Raw genomic sequence first — 25,075 nt, forward strand, 5'->3', positions numbered from 1 at the left:
AATATAATCCATTACATTTTTTTCAGTGTTTTTCTTCCTTAGCTTAATAAATTAGCTGCCTCTCTGCACTTACTCCACAGTGCTTGTCTAATAGAGGATACACAAGCTTCTTTTTGTTAAGCAGAGAAAAACCTCCTTTTCTTCATGCTCTGTTACATAAAATTCAACATAATCTCTTTAGAGAATGCAAAAATAGCAATTTCTGGGAGTTGCACATGAAAATATATAGAGGTCAGCAAATAACTATCCGAGTTCTAAAATGCACTCAAAATGCAGATCTCTGACACCAGGAAAAAAACCACCACATCCCCTGAATTACGTGCCAGCTATTTGCATACGGGGTCCGGAGGCAGCACGGTATAAGTACGGAGGCACGAGCCATCCAGAGAGAACGGAGCAACAGTTCTAGTGGATGCTGCGTGTGTCTGCAGCACTAAAAGGGCAACTTTGAAGCTCAGATGTGCAAACAGCTTTAAAGGACTAAACGATCTCTTGACTGATGCATCGAGCAAAACCCTGAAACTGCAAACCAGGTAATTCACCAAATCGTTTTCTTTTTAGCTGGATGTAACCTTTCCTGTAAAGATTGCTCTGAGCCAAATAGCCTATGCGATATTCTTAGGGCTGCTACCCAAGGACTTAATCAGAAGTGACAGAAACCTGCCAATAAGACAGGTAAAAAACCTCATTCTCTACTTTAAAAATTTGTAGAAGTTTGTAATATCGTACATTTCTTTTATGTTCTGAAAATATAATTAAGCTAAATGACTGCTATAAAAGTATTAAAGATGTATTCCATTCTACTGAAGGAACTCTGCTTACAGGAAAATAAATCCTTAAGTTTGTTAGGAATGCAAGTTCTAGCCAGAAGGAATAAAAACCCACTTGTTATCTGGGCAAGAGGCATTAGAGAAGATGGTTATTCTTGTGTCTCCGAAAAAGATGAGGTGCTTCTCCAACGCAAGAAATCTCCCTGCCCAACGGAGCACGGCTGTCCTATTGCACTGGCAAATACAGATACACAGCTACTTGAAATGTATAGAAACAGATATTAAAAAAACTCTCAGACTGTGAAAGCTGGGCTGTAACTAAAGGTGGAATGAAAGTGCTGTAAATCCCAGGATTGTTTTAAAATGAACCCTTAGTAAAGGGAGATGCCCGTAGCCTGGTGGAGATTGTTAGTGCGGGTGTATGTGAATGTGCCTCGTCTGGGGCAACAGTTAACACAGAGCTCAAGACAGAAATTATTTTCCTCTTCACAGAATGCAAAGTGAAATCACTGGCTTTCAGAACTATCTGTGCATCAGGAAGTTAGGTGTTAAAATGTTCATATTTATTCTGCCAGAAAAACGAACATGTGCCTGGTTTTAATTATGAAGAATGTACAGATTCTTTGAAGGATATAAAATGAACTGAGGGGTTAGTAACAAAAATGAGGAAGGAACCTCCTATGAGGCTCCAGTCCCTACAGCAGTGTCACGTTTCTTTCTCAGTGTCTGGAAATGTTGCTGTTATCGCTAGGGTTGTCCGCTCCATCCTCTCTCCCACAGAGGTGGCAGGAACCCCACGATGCCATCCATCCCGCTGCCACTGCTGCTCCTCACCTTGGCTGGTGTTGGTCTCCACGCGGGGCTGCTCCTTCCGGAGGGGAGGGAGAAGGCGGGAACGAGTCCCCTGGATGACATCCTGCAGAGATCGGAAAGCCTCCTTCTTCAGTCTGTCCTCAAGAGAGCTGAAAAGGAGGGAGAGACCAAAAAAGGTAGATATAACACTGGGGACATCCATCTTGTGATGCTGGCATGGTACTAGGCTGAGATCGTTAGATCCAACGTATAGACCCCAGGTTGTAATGTACATACTTATCACTCTAAGGGGAGGGGAAGGGTCAGAGTCTGCTGCAGTGCACTGGCACAGGGCTCTCAAAAGGCGCTTTCTTCTCTAAGGTCTCCCTGCTCAGGCAGTACTGTGCTGAGCAGCTGCTGCACAATAAGAAGGTAAAGCCTGTCACAGAAAACCTGCCTGTCTGGCAAAGAGTTCCCTAGGGGAGCTCAAAGGGGACTTGTGGAGGACATTCCCAGCCGTGGGACCCATACCCAGGGTTAACTGGGAGCGCTCCATTTGCCTGCTGCCCCAAGCCCCAGCTCCTACCCGCAGAGCTGGGCGCACACAGGGCTGGGAGCGCAGGGGCTGCTCCAGCGCCCGCCACCGGCAGCTGCTGTGCCCGCTCGGCACAGCTGGGAGCGCATCAGCCCCGGTGCAGCCGCTGTGCTGAGCGGGCACAGCTGGGAGCACATCAGCCCCGGTACAGCCGCTGTGCCGAGCGGGCACAGCTGGGAGCACATCAGCCCCGGTGCAGCCGCTGTGCTGAGCGGGCACAGCTGGGAGCACATCAGCCCCGGTGCAGCCGCTGTGCTGAGCGGGCACAGCTGGGAGCACATCAGCCCCGGTACAGCCGCTGTGCCGAGCGGGCACAGCTGGGAGCACATCAGCCCCGGTGCAGCCGCTGTGCCCGCTCGGCACAGCTGGGAGCACATCAGCCCCGGTGCAGCCGCTGTGCCGAGCGGGCACAGCTGGGAGCGCATCAGCCCCGGTGCAGCCGCTGTGCCCGCTCGGCACAGCTGGGAGCGCATCAGCCCCGGTGCAGCCGCTGTGCCGAGCGGGCACAGCTGGGAGCGCATCAGCCCCGGTGCAGCCGCTGTGCCGAGCGGGCACAGCTGGGAGCACATCAGCCCCGGTGCAGCTGCTGTGCCGAGCGGGCACAGCTGGGAGCACATCAGCCCCGGTGCAGCCGCTGTGCCGAGCGGGCACAGCTGGGAGCACATCAGCCCCGGTGCAGCTGCTGTGCCGAGCGGGCACAGCTGGGAGCACATCAGCCCCGGTGCAGCCGCTGTGCCCGCTCGGCACAGCTGGGAGTGAATCAGCCCCGGTACAGCCACTGTGCCCGCTCGGCACAGCTGGGAGCACATCAGCCCCGGTGCAGCCGCTGTGCCGAGTGGGCACAGCTGGCAGCACATCAGCCCCGGTGCAGCCGCTGTGCCCGCTCGGCACAGCTGGGAGCGCATCAGCCCCGGTGCAGCCGCTGTGCCCGCTCGGCACAGCTGGGAGCACATCAGCCCCGGTGCAGCCGCTGTGCTGAGCGGGCACAGCTGGGAGCGCATCAGCCCCGGTGCAGCCGCTGTGCCGAGCGGGCACAGCTGGGAGCACATCAGCCCCGGTGCAGCTGCTGTGCCGAGCGGGCACAGCTGGGAGCGCATCAGCCCCGGTGCAGCTGCTGTGCCGAGTGGGCACAGCTGGGAGCACATCAGCCCCGGTGCAGCCGCTGTGCTGAGCGGGCACAGCTGGGAGCACATCAGCCCCAGGGCTGCAGGAGCACCAGGTCCGTCCCTGCCACCAACACGGTCACAGAGCCCTGCCAGAGGGAGAGAGGAGCCGGTGCCAAATGCCCATGGAAAGAACCTTCCTCCCTCTTCACGTGAATGCTGAGAGTCGGTCCTGTGAGTCCACAACTTCAAGCATTAAAAAGAGCTTAAGACTGAGTAAGAGATATTCCCAGAGTTAGATTGGTGGCTGGAAATAACTGAGCTGGCTTTGAAACGTTCATGTCCCTCCTTCTACTCGTGTCTCAGCCCTGTCCTTCCCCTGCGTGCTGACCCTTTCCAGCTCTTCCCCATGCCCAGCTTCTGCAGCTGATTTCTTCCAGCTGCTCGGCTTCTTTTACTCCCTCCCTTTACCTGAACCGGACACATTTACCTGAACCAGCACAAGGCTTTGTCACTGCATGTCTTCCCATTTCACGGCATCTGGTTCCTAATGTATCAATCTGTCTTTGCTAAAAATGTGACAGAACTGTTTTGAGAGATGCCATGCAGTGATCAAATTCAAGACCATACAGTTAACTTCACAATTAAATGGGCATAATAAGCAACATATTATGATCCCGTACTGTAGAACTCAACAAATTCCCATTTCAACTTTCTTAGTGAGGATAATGGGGGCTCATTAACGCTGTTCTTTTCCTTGGACAGAAGCAAATGCCCCTCTGCCAGAATGGCTTTCCAACAGACAACACCCTGGGAAAAAGTACCTAAGTGACCTGGAGAAGAGACAGCATCCTGGCAAAAGAGATGTTGAGGGAGACACATTTGATGGAGACATTCAGAAGAGGCAGCATCCAGGGAAAAGAGAGATAGAAGATGACCTTGAGGGCTACCTGGAGTTGAAAAAGCGACAGCATCCTGGCAGAAGGTCACTGTCAGATCAGCTGGACGACATCCCCAGTGTGCAGCTAACCTATCTGAATGAGTTATCCAAAAGACAGCACCCAGGCAGAAGGTATTTGACATACAAGCGGCAGCATCCTAGCAAAAGAGGCTGGAATGATGAGGTAGAGCTCGATGACCAACACGGGGAGAAACGCCAGCACCCTGGAAAAAGGCTCTGGAATTCTGGCGGCCCAGATGACGCAGGGCCCTGCAACTTTCAGGAGCCCTTCACCTGCAACAAAGGCAGCTCGCTGCTTGATTTGGTACAAAATGTTAGCAAAGACAGGGTAGAAAAAAAACGTCAGCACCCAGGAAAGAGATCAGAATGGGAGAGTGAAACAGAGGAATGAGAATATAATCGTGTATCATTCACATTTGGTGCAGTAAACTGCCAGATCACTAACAAATTCTGTTCACTCCCTTTGGCTTCCTGCTGCTGACCCCTGCACTTATCTTTCAGTGCATTCATGTTCCCATTTATCAGCTTTGTCACACGCTTCAAGGAAAGGAACTAAAGGACCCAGCTGAATGGACAGACAAGTACCAAGACTCTTCAACTCCCCCACTTTAGGAAGTTAAGAGTGCTCATTTCCCTATGGGCCCAGACCCCAGAATAATCCCACTGTGTGTGTCCAATTTTCTGTTCCCAATGACTAAAACAGGCCCTTAAATATCTGTTCTAATATTACTAAAGTGGAATAATTATATGGTTTCCTCTCGTGTCAGTGAAATCAGTAGAGGGGGAGAAAAAAGAACAACATATGTCAATTATTTCAAAATGAAATAGAACAGGTTTTCTGTTCTAAATGATACCTTAATGAGACCTGAACCCTTGTGCACTGTCTGTCCAGACAGAAAGCACTAAGCAGAGATAGGAACTGTTCCAGCTGGAACAGATTGGGTGGCTGACCTCAGAGTTTGACGTGGAACTGGCAAATAAAACCCCTCCTGACCTGAGGGGCGGCCCAGCGCAGAGGACCCACGCACCCAGAGCACCTCGCCGCAAGCTGTGACCCTGCACCCGCGCGGGAACTGCCGCCCGCTGCGCCCACCTGAAATCACGCCTTCTCCTCGGGCTCGTACGCACCGAACCAGCAGACAGCCTCTTCTTCCAGCAAGGGCTTCTGACGGCTCCCCTCTCTAAGGAATGCTTTTACATGCCATGGGCAGACTCCCCAAAGTGTCTATTTGATATGACTGATTCAATAAACGTCAATAGTCAACTCTGGGTGTCCTTACTGTTGTGTAAACACACTGTAAGAGAGTGAAAAACATAAAACCAACCCAAGCTAAATAGAAATAAATCAACTTCAAAGTGTACTTTCCTAGGCACAATCTCCTGGCATGCTGGTGGTCAGCACGCAGTTACATGTAGAACAGTTCTGCTGCTGAAGCAGAAGGATGATTTCCATGCAGATAGATTCCCTTTTGAAATCCGTACCTGTATGACACCCAAGATCACGTATCTGGGCTAAATCCACAGCAACCTTGTCATCTGTTTCACAGGAAACTTTACTAGAAGTCTGATTTCCTGTTCACAGGTCTAAACAACACATTTATTGATTTTTGCAATTAATGCACAGTTATTGAGTGCATTGAGTTATTCGTATCACTTCTTGTACCTTCAAAGAGGCTGGAGGTGTCAATATTTTGCTGGAATGTTATTTTTTCATACACAATGTTTTCCACTGACATTCATCCGTCTCAATACCACCAAGACACATTAAGTGCCCTGGGTGTTCCTTTCAGACCTGGTTGTTTCCCACTCAGTGCCTCAGAGCACATCCTAAGTTATACAAGTTAGTTCTGCCACGCGGCTTAGCTACCCCAAAGAAGAAGATTTAACCATCTTGGCGAGTTCCACTGCAGTTAGACGCTCTCGGGCTGATCAACACTTAACGTGGTCTATCAAACAGCTTCTAACTTTGCAGATAATATGCTGTTTGATATATGCAACAGGCAGACTGTTTCTTTAATTACAAAACAGGGGGTTTCTGAAGAAATCCTCAGAGGAGGTAGCTGGGAACACTCCACACACCTCGAATTCCTTCAGCACACTTTCTGTATGCTGCGGGAAAGCGGGGAGGGGCAGGGGCAGGGGCGCGAGGGCAGACCTGGCGCGTGCCGCCGCGCACGGCTGCGCCAGAGCACCGCACCGCCCGCACGGTCTGGCGCTGCGAGCGCACCTGACGCGCCGCGTTACCAGCGCGTCCATCGCTCACTGAAAGAGTGCGCGCTCCTCCCATTATCTACCTAAGGCTAGTTGTAGTTCTCTTTAATCCTGGAGTTCCTACACCTACATGATTATTTTGATTATGCTAAACATGGCTCATGGTGCTACATTATCTCTGAAAAGACTTGGAGATAGAGCTACAAGCACAACCCAGGAAAGAATGAAATTAATCACCAAATTCAAATTTTGCAGGTAGGTTACAACTTGCACCTGCTCAGGATGTGATAACCTTATTTAATCCCATACGTTTTTGAAACACAAGATTATTTACAACAAGGGGACAAAAATCCTGCGTTTCTCCATTTTATATTAAATTTTCCCTTTAAAACTTCCAAAAGCTAGCAGCTACTATCCACAGAAAACTACTCAGCCATTCTATTACTTGCATAAAAGACTATCCCAAGGAGAGGAAAGAGAGGGTTTGCATTGGGGAAAAAGATTATGTACTTTGAGTTCTACATTTTTAAAGTAACTCAAAACAATATTTCAGTCTTTGCCTAGATCTTTGTTTCGACTGAAGGTACCTTTTCTCCAGTATCTGCGGGAAGGTTTCCCCTGGACGCGTTCCCGCCGAGCTGCAGGTACAGCATCCCCTGCCGCACACACCGCTCGGAGCAGCCACGGCCACGGGTGACTGAAACACAGCCAGCACACGCGCTAACCGCGGCTCAGTTTGGCTCAGGGACCAACCGGAACAGAACCAGCTTCTGTACTCTAACGCTGTGCTGCTTTGAACAGTAATCTCTTCACAACATGAACTACAGATGTATGCTACTTAAAGGCCAGAATTTCTTAATTGCACATCTCTTATTATTTTGCTTTTATTGTACACCTTCTCCCCACTCTCTTTTACTAGAATTAAACATCTACACGTCACGAGCTTGGCTGAGTCACACACGTCAATGTACTTGCACATTCTCTCATTGCAGAACGGAGCCTTTAAGTCACGGGGTTCCCTGCTGCAGTGCGCTGTGTGTCCGCGAGACAGCCCGTGGCTCTTCTGGACCCAGAAAAACATCTATGTCAGGTTTGGTCCAACGGCCACGGGAGTCAGTGGGAACATCTCCCTTGTCCTCCGCAGAACCTCGATTGGGTCCACAGAGCAGAGCTGTGCACTGGCCCTCATGTGGCACCCGTCATGCAAAATCTTATTTCCAGCTTTAATTGAGACTAAAACAACCGTGCACAGATGAGTTATTGTTTACTGCAATTTTACATTTCTGGCATGTTACCATCTATTGAGACAAAAGGGAGTTTGATTCCTGAAGAGCAACTTTTACCAGTGTCTTCAAAATGAGCTTTGTTTTCAAGGGAAGGGGAAAGTTGGTGTGAACAAGCTGTATAATTAACATTTCCTGCAACTCTTTCCAACTCCTCTCACCATTACTGTTCTGTGCGCCCTCCCACACGCTCATCAGCCTTGACCTCTTTGCTAACCCCCTGTAATGAGCACGGGCTGAGTGTTTCCAGGGGACGCGTGGCGCCAACAAACCCCTTTATTGCTACTTTGAATGACTCTCCAGTTGGAGAAAGTCTGAAAACAACATCACGACCGCCGCCGAAGCAGCGTCACTGCCCGCCCGGCAGCTCGCTCTGCTAACACTGAACGGGCAGCTGCAATTCTAGAGCGTCGGTCAGGACGTTGCTGTGATCAAAAGCAGCGAGTGGAGAAGCAGTGCAGAAAGGATGAGCCTGGGGAGGTCCAGGCTGTACAGAGACACGACACAAAACACAGACAGGGAAATCCATCTGCTGGTGGAAACGGCCTCGTGGACTGTCTGCATTAGAGTGCACAAGTCCCTGCTGTCCCCCCACACAGGAACAGCACGAACTCCCCACTCCTACAGGGAATGGGGAAGGATTCGGGTTGAACAGACACCTCTGATCAAAACAGATGGGGAAGGTCCTTGAGAAAACTGAGTTATCTACCTGCCTTGAGACTACTTTTTGAGCTGTGTGAAGACAACTGTGGTTTGTTTCCCTTTGATGTAACCACTGCAGCTTGAAAGGTTTAAGAAGGAAACCAAGAAAAGGGCACTTATCGGTTATCTGCTGAGCTCAAGGAGCACAGGCTGAAGGAGGGTAAAGCAGAACTAAAATCATACTAGATCACAAATGGCGTTGGTATGCTAGAGCATGGTATCAGCTCCTGACAGAGCTGGGCCATGTCAGATACCGGGAAGATCCCACCGAAAGGCAAAGCCAGCCCTTGGGTTTGTTTCAGCTGCTTTGTTTGACCTGCCCCCCCAAGGAACACGGCCCGTTCACTCACAGCTGACACACACGGCTCCTTCCTCATGTTTACATGCATCGGAAACAGGGACAACCTGGGCCTAATCACACAAATGCTCCTGCAAAATGGCGTGCAGGTAAACCAGGATCCAGCCTGCCACACCAAAGGAAGTTCACTGCCATCTCCTCTCTGTAATGGATGCCCTAACTGAACACAACCGAGCATGAGGCAGCGTAGGCACTTCAGTACTGACTGGAATAGGGAACACGTGAAATGATGACTGGGGAAACTAGAGGAAGCGACCTGCTTTGAAGAGGTTGCCTGAAATATGGTTGCTGTTGCAAACCCATTTCCACAGAGAAGCATATGCTGCCAGCAGAAGTGCCCTCCTGATTCTGAAGCCGGTACTGATGTGTGGGGTGCCTGAAGAAGCTATTGTAAAAAGAGAAAAGGAGGAGAAGGAGAGAGAAAAGCCAGGACAAATGAAAAATATAGTAAGACTTTATGACAGATTCTTTGAGCCAAGGCAGTCAAGACAAAAAGCACCTCTTGAACAAGCAGGTGTTGAAGAAGACAGCAAAAGCAGCCCTGCAAAAAATCACAAATCACGCCCCATCAAACGCCCACTGCTGAGGGTGGTCCGCTTGTGGACTTCAGACATGCTGCTTTCAAGAGGGGAACTGGTTGCTGTACACATTTTTAGGGGAAATAGAAGCCAAGAGAGGCTACAGGACACAGCACTCAAATATGGGTGTGCTTGACATCTGAAATGAGCTCTGAATGTAATCTAGACACTGTGGCACATGGATCCTGCAGTTCAAATGTTAAATAAAACGTAAACATGAGGGAATTCTGAATCTTCCTGTCTCTCCTCTATACAATTCCCCTGCTCTATGTATTAATAAAAGCGGTACCGTTCCACAGCACTCAGGACCAATATGCCAGGCTGCCCAGCAGTGTTAAGGGCCCAGACAAATCTGTGCAAGCGTGCCAGTACTGAAGCAGTTAACTGGCAAACCAGATAACGGGCTCAAGGAGTCTCAGCTGCGGCTCTTACAAACCATCATGCTGTCAGTCTGATTGATGAGTCTGTAAACACGGAGAAAATCATGGCTTTGGCATGGAAACGTAGCTTCTGTCTTCTCTACACAGACTAATTAAACAAATTCGGTTTGTATCAAAATGTTTACTACAGGCAACTCAGTTATATTGACTACATGAGTTTTGTTAAAAGGAACAGTGACATGCAGATTTTGTAGTTCTCTGAACAAAGCAAAAACTACAGAAAACGTTGGTTTAGATCCACCTAAACAAAGAGCTGGTTGTAGGAAGAATTCTGTGCTACCCATTTCAATGTTAGGAGATTTTTTTTTTTTTTTAATTTATCATTAAATTATAAAATTGAATTTAGGCCAATTTTAAACACAGCATCATTTTAAATTAACCAGCTGCTTAGTTTAGGGAATACTTGGAAAGAACATTCTGATTTTCCAAAGAACATTCTCATTTTCCACTCTGCTTCTACTCCAAAGTCTATACTGAACTCAACACTGTTAATTTTCAGATGTCTTCAAGCTTTTTTCAGTGAGTAATCCATATTTGTGCAAAAATGTTCCCCTGCATTCCTTGGCCAGTAGACAGGCACCACCCGAATGCCTTCTAGCGTGCACCGACCCGCCCTGTGCAGGGCCAGGCTCCGCTGTGTCACACTGCCAGTGGCACTAGGCTGTGTCACACGTGTCCCCCCGGCCACAGGTCCGGCCAGGGCAGCGGCGCGGCCCTCTGCTCAGCTCCGCTCATCGCCACCCGTGTCTGTTCCTGTGAGCAGCAGCGACCGATTAGCGACAGAGCAGGCCCTGAACGTCACTGTTAGAGTTATCACAACAGCTCACAAACGTATTTTACAACTTACTGACTCAGTGTTTGCAAAGGACTCTGCGTGCAGCGCAGGAGGAGCAGTCGCACAGTGGACGAGGGTTTTGCAGGCCAAGCTCCTCGTTCCAGTGGCAGAACAGGTGGTACACGCCTGACTTTCCTTCTCAAACAAGTGTTTGGAACATGTTCCTTTCCTGTGCTGCTGCTCTTTGACGTTGAATCACAACTGTAAGCCCTTATGGATTCAAATTCAGTCCCCAACAGCGTCTGTAGCATTTCAGTGAGGTTTAATTTGTCCACATAAACCTTTCTCTCTTCCTATTGCAACCAGCTGGATGAACACTAATTTAAAGTTCTTGGAGAAGTGTAAACTGGATTGCTTCGGACTGACCTGGACTTTTCCAGTTTGTGAAGACTCTGTGTGGGAAAGCGTGATGAGCCTGACTAAGTGACAAGCAGCCAAAGTCTGTTCTCATTTACACCAGCACAAACCTGGACTATGCTCCACTTCTGTGACGGTACACGCGGCCCTCAGGGACACCGGAGCCCAAATCTCCCTTTGGGAGCAAACAGACACCATTCAACACATCACTACATCTGGCATACTGCCTTTATATTACTGCTCCTGTAATTCTCTCTGAGAGTCTCCCAGCAAGAGTCCAATACTCCCATAAAGATCCAAATCATATTAAACAGGTACAATTGCTTTATGGGGAATGAGTTCCTCAGGAAGTGCTAAGGACCATTCATATTCAGAAACATGCAAACAAATGGCATTTTTCTTTCAAAACATTAAATTAAATTTCTCTTTTCAAGAGTGATTGACACAACATGATGTTTTATCAGCAATCCAAAAAGATTAAGTGAAGATTCAGTGAAATTTTTGATTTCTAGCACACATCCCAGGATGTTTCCGTCCTCGTCGCAACTCGCTGCAGGCAGTCCTCACTGTGTTGTTTGCATCCCAGCAGCAAGCTACGAGACTTCCATTGCTGTATTTACCATTTTGAAAATAAGCAGTTACTGAAGCTGTAGAGAAAGGCAGGTTTAAGGAAAGAGCTTGCTGTCCAGTGCAGCCTTGCTTTTCCTTACACTTGACTCTTACTACTGGTGAATGACAGGGGACCGACCTGCCGGGGCCACCAGGGCCGCACAGCCCCACAGGCGGCACCGACCCGCGGCAGAGTGCTGGGACACCCCCGCAGAGCCATCTGCTGACAGGACCTCCTGTCAGCTGGTCACATCAAACAGAAATCGGGGGCTTCGCACGCTGAATAAGAAGGTGACTGCAACTGCAGTTATTTCCTCAGCTGACACTCTCTCTGTTCACAACTGAATCAAGACTTGCATGGAAATCAGAGCATACTGGTTCTCGATAGGAAACTGTACACCAAAAAAACGTGAGAGTTTAACTGCTCGTAACATTTATTTACTCCTACGATTAAACCAGTTTGGTTTTAAGACTTCGATTTCCCATTATAGTTTTGCTGGATGATACAACTATAAATACAAAACAGGTGAAATTCATTGGTGATGTGACAATGTGCTGAGCACCGTCGTGTAACAGACCAGACTGCAGGAATGAGACCAAAACTAGCATGGTTACTAAAACCAGCCTGTGGATGGATCCCTGACCCCACCAGGGACCCCCTGGTGCCCCTCAGCTGGGACTCGAGGAGCTGGGCAGGGAGCGGCCACGCGTGCCCTGGGACCGGCCGGAGAGCGGGCAGCGCCGGCGCTCTGGAGAGAGAGCCCTGTCCTGAGAGAGCCTGTCACCGAGAGCCTGTCACCGAGAGAGCCTGTGACCGAGAGCCTGTCACCGAGAGAGCCTGTGACCGAGAGAGCCTGTGACCGAGAGAGCCTGTGACCGAGAGAGCCTGTCACCGAGAGAGCCTGTCACCGAGAGAGCCTGTCACCGAGAGCCTGTCCCTCAGAGACAGGGAGCGGACACCATCCCGCCCTCCAGCGACAGCTCCGCGCTCGGCAGCGCATGCCTGAGCTGGACTCCGCCGGCCCTCCTTGTCCCCACCCTTCCCGCCCATCGATATCTCGGCGCTCGCCCCGCCCTCCGCCGGGCTGTACTGCTGCCGGGTCCCCGGGCGGCGCGAGTGCGGCGGCCTCCTCGCTGCTGGACACACGCACCTCCTGCCTCGGCGCTCCGGTGAGGCGCGGCCTCCGGGCTGAGCGGGGCGGGGCCGGGCCGGGCCCGAGCGGCCGCTCCTCCGGCGGTCGGCGCGAGCGCCAAGCTCCGCCCCTTCCCCGCGTGCCCCCCGCCCCGGCCGCGCGGGGGACAACGGGCCCGGCGCGTGCTGGCCGCCCCGCGCCTGCGCAGCAGCCCCGCCGCCGGCCGCGAGCCGGGCAGCACCGGAAGTGGGCTGAGGAGCGGGCCCGGCCGCCGTCCGGCACTTCCGGGTCGCCGCGCGGCTCGTTCCGGAGTAGCGGCGGTCGGGCTCCGCTCCCCCGCCGGGCGAGGCCTTCGGGCCCGGCGGCCCCGGTGCCGGCCAAGCGGGTGCCGCATGCGGAGCGGCGGGACGCGGCCCCCGCCCCGCCCGGGGCCTCGGCGTCAGCGGCCGCCGCACCGCGGCGGGGCTAGGGCGGGCGGGGGGCGCGGCGAGGCCAGGCCGTGCCGCCCGCCCGACGCCGCCGCCCGCGTTTCTTTCAGGGAGCCGCAGGGCGATGCCGCTGCCGCGCCGCGCGGGCCCGCGCTCCGTCCCGGCGAGGCCGCCGCGCCCCGCGCTGCGCTGCTGAGAGCGGGGAGAGCGCGGCCGCCATGGCCTCCGGCTGCCCCGCGCCGTTCGGCGAGCCCGGCGAGGCGCGGGAGGGCTTCCTGTGCCCGCTGTGCCGCCTGGACCTGCAGGCCTTCCAGCAGCTGCGCCAGCACTACGAGGAGGAGCACTCGCGAGAGGAGCGGGACGTGCGGGGACAGCTCCGCAGTGAGTCACCGGGGCGGCTCCGCGGTGCGGGACCGGGGCTCCGGGACCGGGGCGGCTCCGCGGTGAGGGACGGGGCTCCGGGACCGGGGCGGCTCCGCGGTGAGGGACCGGGGCGGCTCCGCGGTGAGGGACCGGCGCTCCGGGACCGGGGCGGCTCCGCGGTGAGGGACCGGCGCTCCGGGACCGCGGGTCGCTCGGGGCTCGGCTGGGTGGGCTGCAGCTCGTGGTCCTGGCTGTCTGTGGATTACCTTCTGCCGTGGCAGCAAGTTTACACGATTCCCAGTGCTTTAGAAGTTGCTTATTGAAAGCAGGCACTTAAAAAGATGTTGCTCTTCCAGTGCCTGATTTTTATGCATTAATTGATTATTGGCCTTTTTTTATTTCCTTTTATCTGGAAGCTCTGATTGGTGCTGTCACCCAGATGCATTCCCAGGTTTCGAGGCTGTGGTCTCTGGGGGTTTTTGCCCCAGGAGGCTGCTCTGCTCTCACTAGCGTTCACGTGAGGTGACAGCGTGGGCTGTTTAGTACTTTTGAAATTATTTAGATATACAAACGCACTGAAATTCTAAGTTTGTGGTTTGTGCAGCAAGAGAAAGGAACCGTTGAACATCCTTGAATCCTAAGAAAATCATTGGGAATTGAGAGATATAATGTAGTATGTGCATGATGTCCCAGAATCCTGTGAAACAGGTCCCTACTGTGTTGTCATTAGGACATTAGTGCTACTTTATAACAGGTAACAAGGAGCATTTTATGGTTCTCTGAACTGCATTCTGTTTCTAAACAGAACTCGTTAAAGATAAACATGTCATCAAAGATGAAGACTTGTGCTGAAAGATGAGGAATGCTCCATCCTGATTTCATGTGACAGATACGGAGTGAGTACTGGCCACGTTTGATAACTTGTCTTTATCTGTTTCAGATCTAGTCCAGAAGGCCAAAAGAGCAAAGAAGAAATTGCTGAGGCAAGAAGGAGATGACAGAACGGATTCTGGGTCTCAGGAGCGATACGAATCGTTCAGCTATGGGGGGATAGATCCGTACATGTGGGAGCCCCAGGAAGTAGGTAGGAAGCTGGAAGGTGCTGTGGCTGAGAGAGCTTTTCTTCTGATGTCGTTGGGAAACGTGTGCTGAGGTCTCACCGATTTGTGTCTGTGCTGTTTCATGCGCTGTAGCATGGGGTTATGGCTGGTTTGTGCAGCCTGTCTACATTGTGTGGGCCAATGGGGAAAATGCAGGTAATGGGAAAAAATGTATAGAATCAGTACCCCAAGTACTCTTGCGAGCGGGACAGCTGTTCGGCGTGGTGTTCTGCCTGGGCTGTTGAGGCCCGCCGGGGGTGCGTTCACCTCTGTGCAGCTTTGCCCAGGTGTTCTGCAGCCAGCGCGGGGCCTTCTACAAAACACATCACCCACTAATTCATAATTAAGCTATAGCTAAATAAAATCTCCAGCTTGTGGGTTACACTTAAAGTAGTTGTTAGTTTACGTGTCTGACAGAAAGCTTGTCCGTGTATTTCAGCAGCAATCACAAATATTAGCGGAGAATAAATTGAGGCAGTGAACTAGCAGCAGCTCTTTGAACACTACAGAAGTGAGAACTGTTTTCTGATCAGATGAACCTTATGGATTTTAGGATGAGATTTGGTGGGTTTGTGACAGGGACTGTGATATCTCCAAAGTGGTGGCGGAATTCAGTTACACAGAGTGTCCCGTTCATTCCTATTACTTCAGCTTTGCAGGGTTTTCGGTTATTTCATTAAGATGAGGAAGTGACATTATTACAATTACTTGAGTAGCATCAAAAAGCAACATCTGATTTTGTATTCTGCCGGTCAGAAGAAAGATTATTTTTTAAATTTTGTGTGTAATTATCATTTTTAATACCTGGCTCATCTGATTTGGAAAAGGATCAAAATTTAAACTTGAAGCCAGCGTTGTCAAATATGAGTTGTACCTTTTTTAAACAGATGCTACGTTGTTCCTTGGTATCCTTGGTGATCAGTTTTCTGTAAATGTGAACTGTCCTCAGGGGTCTGATTCAGAGCCCCAAAGGTGGAAGGATGATCAGAAATCCAAAAGAGAAGTTGCTGTTGCGCAGACCTCCCGTAATCACTGCACCTGCCTCGTCCCTGTGTTCAGCACGCAGCCAGGGAGCTAAAGGCAGCCCGATTTGAGCGTACTGCTGCGTGGTAATAGTTTGCCAAATGTAGCCGAGGGATGAGGAGGGGAAAAAAATCACTGCAGCTGTTTAAACATAGTGCCTGCCTTTTTCTGTAGTAGAAATAAACCACTTCATTGCTAGCCTGAAGATCAGGCTTTAACCTGCATGTTTTATGTAGAGCAGCACCATTGAAATGTAGCTGTCTTTTAAGAGCTAATGAAATGCATTTAAATCCATACAGAACACCTGGGTGACTAAGGAATCTCTGCTCTCTCTCCAGGCGCTATGAGAAGCCATCTCTCTGATTTCAAGAAGCACCGAGCAGCCAGGATTGATCACTATGTAGTTGAAGTCAACAAGTTAATAATCAGGTTAGAAAAGGTAAATTTGCTGGTTTTTAATATTCCAGCCTTCTGCATGTTTCCTAGGTGTAAAAATGTAATATTTTACTATAAAGTATGCCCGTTTATCTAGCAGTACACTTATAAAGGACAGTAACCTGTGATTCCCTTCACACATCACTGTTTTCCTCTTTTATCCGTGAGTGCTGTGCTTGCTCTGACCCCGTGCTGCGGATGTCATTTCTGTTTCCACGCACTGGTTTCAAGCTGAAGATGCTACTTCCACATGCTTCAAGACCAATATGCTTTCCTGTGTATTTTCTCCAGCTTTACTAAATTTCTCCCTAATGTTTTTGTTACAATTCTTCCAGCTTCTCATTCTCCAAAGTCTAGCAATGATATACTTACATTTTGGCTCAGATAGAGCAGTGTTGATGCTGTAAGGACTATGTCTAATGTGCTCCAATTTGTACAGGTTTGGCACTACTTGTATGAAAATGGCATTAGAAATAAATAGGAAAATTGCAGGAATTCAGTGTAAAACGGGCTGAGACTCCTGGGTTTTCTTAAATGCCGGGTTTCTGTTTCTTGTTGGGCTGGGTTGTGTTGGGTGTTTTCCTTGCAAAACACAATTTTCTTGAATGTATTGTTTATCTTCTACTAGCTTACGTCGTTTGACAGAGCGAACACTGAGTCAGCTAAAATAAGAGGTTGGTATGAGCTTACCTCAGACTATTTGCTCCTATAGTTTAACCAGGCGAGGAATGAATTGAGTATCTCGTGCTGTGTGTTGCCTCCCCTCTTGCCTGCTCACAGCTATAGAGAAGTCTGTTGTGCCTTGGGTCAGCGATCAGGATGTTCCGTTCTGCCCAGACTGTGGCAATAAGTTCAGTATTCGAAACCGGCGTCACCACTGCCGCCTCTGCGGGTCTATCATGTGCAAGAAGTGCACGGAACTCGTCAGCCTGCCTTTGGCCAGTGAGTACAGCGTGTGCTGTTAATTCTCTTAGCTAACCTCATCCTGGCTTTTTGCCGTCAGAAAAAACGCTGCTGCTAATATTCCACCTGTGCAGAAAACTTGGTCCTTAATGTGCCATTCGGCTTCATGCTGACAAGGTTCTTGGCACTTAAAACTGTTGTGGCTATTTCCAGTCTTGCCCATGGTTGTCCAGACACTGACATTAAGGAAATTCATCCACAAGACTTCAAGAAGCCCTTTGAACTTGAATTTCCTCATCTAGTGCATTGGAGAGTGGACTGTACTTTCTGTGGAAATAAATGACATTAACTGTGCTTTATGGAGCATGCAAGCTCCAACCTGAGAATGCTTCTAGGCATAAACGAAGTAGGTGGAACTCAGCAGTCTGCCCCCTCGCTGCTTTTAAAATGAAGCAGCATTTTACAGTGAAAACCCAAATGCTGACTTGCAGTCTTGGTTGTCAGGGGTTCCTTGCATGTCTTTCAGCAGACTGTTTCAACTTGCTTTTCTAATATTACCTGAATGTAAAGTTTCTGTTAAAGCACAGTTTGCTTGTGTTGGTAAGATCTATTGGCTTCCTCAGTCACTGTAAAACTACCTGTGTGTAATTTTTAGGCAAGCTCACCAGTGCCAGCAAAGAGGCCTTGGGCTCCCACGCCAGCCCCAGCTCCTCACCCAACAGCGTCCACGGCTCCCGCCGCGGCAGCATCAGCAGCATCAGCAGCGTGAGCTCCGTTCTGGACGAGAAGGATGACGACCGAATCCGTTGTTGTCGGCACTGCAAAGATACCCTGTTGAAAAGAGAGCAACAGATTGATGAGAAGGAATACGCTCCAGAGATTGTGAAACTCTACGAGGTAAATCAGACTCCGCTCTTTCATCCCCAGTGTGTGTACCTGTGGTTGTCGCTCCTTGACTTTCAGCTTATCGCATGTCCAACCTCTTTATGACTTAATACTCACTTGTGTTAGAATAGACTATTGGGTGTTGAGGCCACATAACAAAGATATATCTGAAATGATAGAGCCAGTTGCTGTCCCACAGTAACTTCAAACATCATTTTACGATACATCATCATTCTCATCATCTGGAACGAACTGTTCTGAGATGCCTCTCCCTTAGAGTTGTGAACCATGGCAGCTGAGGTTCCTCAGAACAGCTCATTTACACCAGTGCTGTGCTTTGCGCTTTGCTGACGGGCTGTGCTGGAAATACAGGACTCGATGTTGTCAGCACTGTTTGTGCTCACGCTGCTGGCAAATGCTTTCTTCAGCCATCTCGGCGTACGGCTGGAGCATTGTTTTCAAGTCCGCTGTGAACGCGGGTGCTGACGGTCATCGGGATCTTTGCAGCAGTGTGTCTGCGCGCCTGGTCAGTTTTAACGGGAGTTCTTCTCGGGGCTCTTTGGGAGGAGATCTAAGGCTAGAAGTTGCCCAAGCCGTCCATTAAAACAGCTTCTGAATTTCAGTCCACCTTGCAGGGGCACGGGGGGTCTTTCTGTTCCTGACCATGCCACCCGTGTTCTGAGGATAACTGGGGGCTGCTCATGCTGGACAGTTAAACAGCTTTCAGCGCAGGAAACCTGGTGCACAGGCAACATGGAGGACTTATGACAGCATGTTCTTGCATTAATGTTTTAATAAAAATGACTTTTTTAATACATTTTGTTTTAATCAAGAAACTGCGACTCTGCATGGGGAAAGTTGACCAGAAGGCACCAGAATACATAAGGATGGCAGAATCACTAAAGTAAGCCACAGTTGCTGATTTTGTTTATGAATAGATGTTTTTTTTCCTCCTCAAAAGTGTGGGAAGGAATAAGGAAGTGGTGTGCTGAGGCTGCAAGAGTGTGTAAATTATAAGAAAAAGCAGTGTTAGATTATCTGTTGTCTTTTGGATGTTCTTTCAACAAAGTAGTACTGAATTAATTATTAGCAGTAACATTTCTTACAGAGAAGTCTGATTTATTTCTTTGGAGCCACTTCCCAGTGAGGCCCCACTGTTGCACCTGGGCACGTCGTCTTTGCACAAAGGAAGCCCAAGGCTACAAGTTTGTGTAAAGAGCCTTTTGGAAGCAGTTGGAGCAGGACGGCGCTGCCCTGAGCTGGAGGTGCAGCTCCGCTCGGGGTGGTGGCAGCAGGGGTGGTTGGGCTGCGTCTGCGCGGTTCTGTGTGCGCCGGCTGCCCGGCGACCAGCAGCTCCCGCAGGTCGCGCTTCTGCGCGCAGTTCTCACAGTTCCCCGCTGAAATCTTTCCACCCAGACTGCAAGAGATTGTCAGGTTACACCTGGCTTGCAGAGCAGAGAAACACACATGTTGGTCTTAGACTGTGAAGCATGTCTGCTTGGGAAGTTAAAGGTAACAAGTATTTCTGTATCTGTTCTGTAGATCTGATAGTTGTGGAAAAGTTAGGCTGTCATTCACCGTAACAAAACTGTTAGTGTAAAGAAACACCTCCCAAAGGGCAGAAGAGTATAGAATGTGAAAAACATGCTAAGCTGCTGCTGCTTCTTGTCCTGACTTCATGAGACCTGGTGTTATGTGGCTTGATAACTGGAGCAGAGTAAAAATATGCATGTCTGGGTAATGGAAGCAGATGTCGGAAACAACAGACTTCTTACTGATGAAATGAAAGATTTCTGACTAGCAGTGGGTCTTGGTCACCCTGGAATGACTTTGGTGATGTATGTGTTGTTAGTTGGATGCATGACTTACAATAAGTTGTATTTATTTCTTAGTGCTGGGGAGACAACCTACAGTCTTGAACATGCTAATGACTTGAGGGTGGAAATTCAAAAAGTGTACGAATTTATCGATGCCTTAAGGTAAGAGATCTCTCTCCCCTGCCCCCAGCATGTGTGCATCTCCCTCTTGTGACTTCCCTGGAGTTTTTCTTGACTGGTGTCTATGTGTAGCATATACCTGCATATTCATATAGATAATCAATTTGTCAGCCGTAAAGAGCACGTGAAAAGGTAGATGCTGTTCCCATGCACCAGCAACTTCTACTTTCTTTTCCAGCCTTAAAAATCATGCATTCCTCTGCAGTGAAAATAACTAAGCACAAAGGAAGTTAATAGTGGCACGGGTTTGGGTTGGTTTGGTTTTGGTGTGGGGTTTTGTGTGTGTTGTGTGTTGGGTTGTTTGTTTGTTTAGGGTGGGAGTGGAAAGTATTATAACTTGTAAGATCCAAAACGGCTTACCTGAAAGAACATCAGGAAGTTTTCCTCCAGGACTGTTGCATTTCCTCCCTTTCTGTTGCATTTGCACTGGCCCTTGTTTCTGAACTGATGGGGCTGTATGTTTGCTTCGATTCAGTAAGAAGATTTTGAGTCTAGGCTTGCATGAGGATCCCCAACCTCATCCTAAAACACTACAGCTTCAGAGAATGATACGATATTCAGCTACGCTTTTTGTTCAGGTAAATGGAGCATATGTTATGACCTGAATGTTAATTTTATATAGTGTTCTCTGCCAGGCATCCTGTGGTTTGTAAGTGTTTTGACAGGAAATGTAGTTCCATGCATTTTCTGTAGCTCCCCTGATGACTGAGGGCAGCCTGAGCTGAGCCAGCTGGCACACGGGCAGGCGGAGCAGCCCCGAGTTCAGAGCAACGTGTGAGCCTGAACCGAACGGTCGCGGGGAAGCCGTGCTCAGCCGGGCAGCAGCGGCTGCGGAGCAGGAGCAGCTTCTGTTGGCTGGGGGTGCTGGGGTGGTGTTTCTCTTTGCAGGCACTTGAGCACTGGCTGAATGCCTGCAAGCAGTGCTGTCAATATTTCCATTTTTGCCAGGAAAAGCTGCTTGGCCTAATGTCCCTGCCAACCAAAGATCAGTACGAAGACCTAAAGAGGAGAAGACTGCAGATGGTAAGACAGGTGAAGATCTGTTGTTCCACCTGGTGCTGAGGTCTCCTCAGGGGCCTGAGCCTGGTAGCTGTGGCTGTATGAAACCACAGGGACTGAGCTGCACGAGCTGTTCCTGCCGCAGCGCCTGCAGAGTGAGCCCTGAACTGAGCATATTGGCCTCCAGGGATTCTCACGTTGCATTCTGGAGTTCATTTGCACAAGCACAGTTTGGAGTTTTCCTTCAGTGGTGAAAAGGGGCACATTAGAACAATGGTGCCTCTTCTGAGAGTTTTTTTCTGTTAGGTGGGAGGACATCATTAACTGTAAGCTAAACCAGCTTTATCTTGAGGTAGAAGTTAAGAATCGTTGCGCTCCAAAAGCTGGTGGTATCAGTGACGGTTAACGCTGATGCTGTGTTACAGATGCCTGCTGTGGTCACACGTAGGGTTACTGCCCAAATCTGTCTAGACTGCACAGGTGCATTCGGCATTATTTCCTCTTTGTAAAGCGCTGCCACTGCTCCTACTTGCCATCAGGTTTGTAGAGGCAGATGGCATGGGATTTTGATGAATTTGGTCACAAACAAGCTGTAGGGAACCATTTAGGTGATATTATGGAGACAGGCGTTTTCTGCAAAGTAATAAAAATGCCTCTGGTCCCTTTTGGGTGGCAGCCAGCAATGTCCAGGATCAGGTGAATTCTTGTACCTGTGGGTATTTCGAATGGAGTGTTTCAAGCTCATAGTGTTCTCCTACCACGTTTTTTGGTTTAGATGGCTCTCGAAGCACATGGGAAACAAGAGGAAAAGCAGCAAGACTTAATCTCGAGATCTGCAGCTGCAGTTAACGGTGATGCAACTCAGCTGAAAAAAGGAACAGTCAGGAAGTGTGAGGGCTGGTTACCTACATCCAGCGTATCCAGAGAGCGGGAGATAGCAGACCCGCTTCTGCAGCAGATCGACAATATCACATCCTTCATTAAGCAAGCAAAGGCAGCTAACAGGATAGATGAGGTCCGTATGTTGCAAGAGAACCTGAGGCAGCTTCAGGATGAATATGATCAACAACAAACTCTGAAAGCGATTGAGCTTTCTAAAAAACAGGCAGAAGAGGAAGAGAGGCAGAGGGAGGAACTTCAGGTCCTTCGTGAGAAAGAGTGGGAAAGAGAACACCACAAATTCCTGTCTCAGCATTCAAGGACACGTTCCTTGGACTTCAGAGAAGTCAGGCAGCAGCATGAAGTGACACAAGAGCATCGGAACTTGACAGCCCATGTGTTGGATTTGGATATTACTCAGATCAAAAGGGACCCAAGTTTTGAACCTCCTGCTGTTGAGCAGCTGCCAGCTGAAGAGCCCTTGGTCTTTGCCCTCAGACCCCAGGGCGTCCCACAGGGTGACAAGGACCGAGAGCAGCCAGCCTGTCTGAACCCCTTTGAAGATGAAGCAGATACCCCTCAGTCAGAGGAAGATGCTACTAACCCATTTGCCAACGACACTTCCCCAGTGGTTTGTTTCTCTAACACAGCTTTGCAAAGTGATAAAAAAGAATATAATCCATTTGAAAATGAGGAGGAGGATGAACAAACTAATGGAGAACCTGGCAGTACTACAAACCCTTTTGAAGAGGATGAAAATCCATCTCAAAAGCCTGGGGGCAGCTGGAATTCCGGGAATCCGTTTGAAGAGGGATCCTCTACCAACCCCTTTGAGGTGGAGGATGGCAGTGAGGTCTCTGGAGAGGAGGCTATAGAAGAAGAGCTGCTTCTCCAACAGATAGATAATATCAAAGCTTATATATTTGATGCCAAACATAGCGGACGAATGGATGAGGTGGAGGTACTGACGGAAAACTTGAAGGAATTGAAGCGCACATTAGCCAAGCAGAAGGAGAAATCCAACTGCTGAAGCAGTAGGGCTGTGTAATAATTGTGTTAGGTCTGCTGTAGAGTATGGGAAGGTAGAGCAGAGACAAACGGGAGCACAGGTCACAAGGGGGAAGTGGGAAAATTGGCTTTTACGCACTTTCAATGAGGCATTGCCACTACTACTCAGTCTAGAAGAATTCCAGAGGTGCGCTGCTGCCCTCCAACTGTTCGACTAACACATTTTTAAACTTGTTACAACACTCTTTTAACGCTAGCTGGTGTTCTTGTTGCTTATTTTGGTCAAAGTGGTGAAGCACTAACAGGGAACTATGATTTGGGAATGGTTTCAGTGTTGGTTTGTCATCTTTCCCCCTTCCTGTTGTATTGGCCTTTTGGGTGGGGCTGTGACTGAAGAGAGACGAGACCTCCCTGCCACTCGCTCCTCTCTGTGCTGCCCCAGCGCGGTGTTCAGTCCGGCCTGGCTGCCCCGTGGTGGTGAAGTGCCGGTAAAGGCTTCTCTGAGGTGCAGAACATACAGCTTGCAGATCAGTTTTGTGCAATGACAACACATAAAAGGGATTTTAAGACTGAGAACTTTATAACTTATCTTAATATGAATAACTTTTAAATGTGTTTATAAAAATCCCCAGGTAGAATTTGGGGGCTGTCTTTCCATGGCTTTGTTTCCCACTGTGAGTGCAAACTGCAGCGCGAGAGCCGGTGCCCGCTGGCTGCAGACCTGCTCGTGTGGGCACACGCGCTCCTTTCCACACGCAGAGCCGCAGGCTGGCGCCGCTTCCGACTGAACACGGGGTGACCCTCCAGTTCCCAGTATCTTATGGAACCTACGCGTTCCTTTACATCTTCTGGGTGACAGAATGATCATGGTTGTTAGGTTTGTGAGACTGGAACCCTTTTGTTTGTAGCATCCAAGGAACAAAAATCTTGTTTACAACGGAGAGCTGAAGTGCCACTGAACTGCAGTTCTGTGAAGGCCGGGAGACAAGTCCGTGGCTGCCGTAGTGCCAAACAGCAGTTCTCTGCGATCCGGTTCCCCCAGAAGCTGTTGAGGATGGGGTGTGTCTGTCTGGAACAGCAGCTCCGTTGCTGCAGCCCGGGGTGCCGAGGTGACACGGGAGCGCCTGGTGACGGGCGTCAGAACGCTGGACCCGCGGGTGGGCCGCGCTGGGTCTGGGTGAGACGGAGCCTGAGCTGCTGGGTCTCACTGAGGGCGGGCAGGAGTCAGTCTAACAGGTGTATGTATTTGAAGCTGGAAATCGGGCAGATCGCACTGTATAGCACTAATAATAGTGGGCCTACTCGGAAGGGTAAACATTTATGGAACATGATGGCTTTTAATTGTCTCTAATATATAGTAGCATAGCTATAACCCAAGCATTGCATAATATTTTAGAGACAGAAATAATTATCCTACCTATAGAGCAGGAACTCTAGTTGTATTCTGCTGTAAATGAAAGTGGAGGGGGGACTTCCAGAACTGTTGTTTAAAAAGCAATACTGCCCATATCCTCAGTTAATAGCCCTAGTAACTGGTCAGCAGAACTCGGAGCAGGTGTTGAAGGACGGCCGGCGTTCTTTACTGACGCTGAGAGGTGTGCAGAACGGGGAGTGTGCACAACAGGGTGTCTTAAAGCCAGGAAGTTTTTATACTGAGATGTTTTATTGGAGTTGATCAGGTCCCTGACTGTTATTTTGCACCAAGTGAAATGAACTGAGGATTCTGAAAGGTCATGACCAAACATGCACAGTGACACCAGGTTTAGGAAGGCAGCAAAAAATAAATGTTAGGATAGCTAAACATAATCCCTGGAATATTGTTTAACAAAAGTTATTTAAGACAGACATGTTTGCAAGAGGGATCGCTCCCTGCACTATAACCCACAGGCATTCCTGGTATCAGCACGAGAACAAACGAACAAAACATTTCAGTGGCTTCAGCTTTCACGTCTAAAGTGTTTTTCCTGTTGCAACTATCCTGCCTTCTTTGTATGTTCAGTCTAATACACTAATAATTAAAGTATCCTTATTGTACATGTAGTAATGTCTTTCCAAGCAGATGACAGGCTCGCATACCTCAGGATCCGCCAGCGTTACCCGTGACAGAGCAGACGCCCGGCGCTCGCGGCACCTCCCGCTGGCCCCGGGGCCGCTGTGGGGCTCGCCCGGCTCTGCGCAGCGGAGACTGACTGCATGCGCTACTCCGTATGGCAACTTTGTAAACAGAGATGAAATAAAACGACCTGTTTATTTTGTGCTGTTTGTCCTTGACAGTTTCTGCAGGACACGTGTGGAACGTTGCACTTGGCCGTTAGCTCGGAAAAGCTC

At 49.6% G+C, this 25,075-nt stretch overlaps 2 protein-coding genes and 1 long non-coding RNA gene across 4 annotated transcripts; 2 read left to right on the plus strand and 1 right to left on the minus strand.

The window, feature by feature from the left end:
* Nucleotides 1-1,311: 1,311 nt before the first annotated feature.
* LOC135580420 (uncharacterized) lies at nucleotides 1,312-12,439 on the minus strand. Its single transcript, XR_010474955.1, has 2 exons — nucleotides 10,641-12,439; nucleotides 1,312-1,732 (listed from the first exon to the last, which is right to left on the minus strand). It is a non-coding gene; the product is annotated as an uncharacterized LOC135580420 (long non-coding RNA).
* On the plus strand, nucleotides 1,570-5,485 carry TRH (thyrotropin releasing hormone). The gene is made up of 2 exons (XM_005509023.4): nucleotides 1,570-1,759; nucleotides 4,026-5,485. Exons 1-2 carry the CDS (start codon nucleotides 1,570-1,572, stop codon nucleotides 4,610-4,612), a joined length of 777 nt encoding a protein of 258 aa, XP_005509080.3. The 3' UTR covers nucleotides 4,613-5,485.
* A 139-nt stretch (nucleotides 12,440-12,578) lies between the features above and the next one.
* RBSN (rabenosyn, RAB effector) lies at nucleotides 12,579-25,003 on the plus strand. Of its 2 annotated transcripts, none has more exons than XM_065074761.1 (12): nucleotides 12,579-12,764; nucleotides 13,266-13,536; nucleotides 14,459-14,602; nucleotides 15,980-16,080; nucleotides 16,705-16,750; nucleotides 16,857-17,018; nucleotides 17,635-17,876; nucleotides 18,698-18,768; nucleotides 19,757-19,843; nucleotides 20,337-20,439; nucleotides 20,810-20,893; nucleotides 21,636-25,003. In XM_065074761.1, the coding sequence occupies exons 1-12, from the start codon at nucleotides 12,594-12,596 to the stop codon at nucleotides 22,767-22,769; spliced, it is 2,616 nt and encodes an 871-aa protein (XP_064930833.1). In that variant the 5' UTR covers nucleotides 12,579-12,593; the 3' UTR covers nucleotides 22,770-25,003. The 2 variants fall into 2 exon arrangements, with proteins under 2 accessions (XP_064930833.1, XP_064930834.1); XM_065074762.1 differs by having other exon boundaries at nucleotides 20,810-20,884.
* The last annotated feature ends 72 nt before the right edge of the window (nucleotides 25,004-25,075 follow it).

Source organism: Columba livia, chromosome 10 (assembly GCF_036013475.1).
Source record: "Columba livia isolate bColLiv1 breed racing homer chromosome 10, bColLiv1.pat.W.v2, whole genome shotgun sequence".
Lineage (NCBI taxonomy): Eukaryota > Metazoa > Chordata > Aves > Columbiformes > Columbidae > Columba > Columba livia.

Excerpts from the sequence above, each read along its gene's own strand:
- TRH (XM_005509023.4), top strand. The coding sequence starts at position 1,570 with ATGCCATCCATCCCGCTGCCACTGCTGCTCCTCACCTTGGCTGGTGTT. Across the intron at positions 1,760-4,025 it reads GGAGGGAGAGACCAAAAAAG|AAGCAAATGCCCCTCTGCCA; the intron begins GTAGATATAACA and ends TTCCTTGGACAG.
- RBSN (XM_065074761.1), top strand. The coding sequence starts at position 12,594 with ATGCCTGAGCTGGACTCCGCCGGCCCTCCTTGTCCCCACCCTTCCCGC. Across the intron at positions 17,019-17,634 it reads CGTCAGCCTGCCTTTGGCCA|GCAAGCTCACCAGTGCCAGC; the intron begins GTGAGTACAGCG and ends TGTAATTTTTAG. Across the intron at positions 17,877-18,697 it reads AGATTGTGAAACTCTACGAG|AAACTGCGACTCTGCATGGG; the intron begins GTAAATCAGACT and ends GTTTTAATCAAG.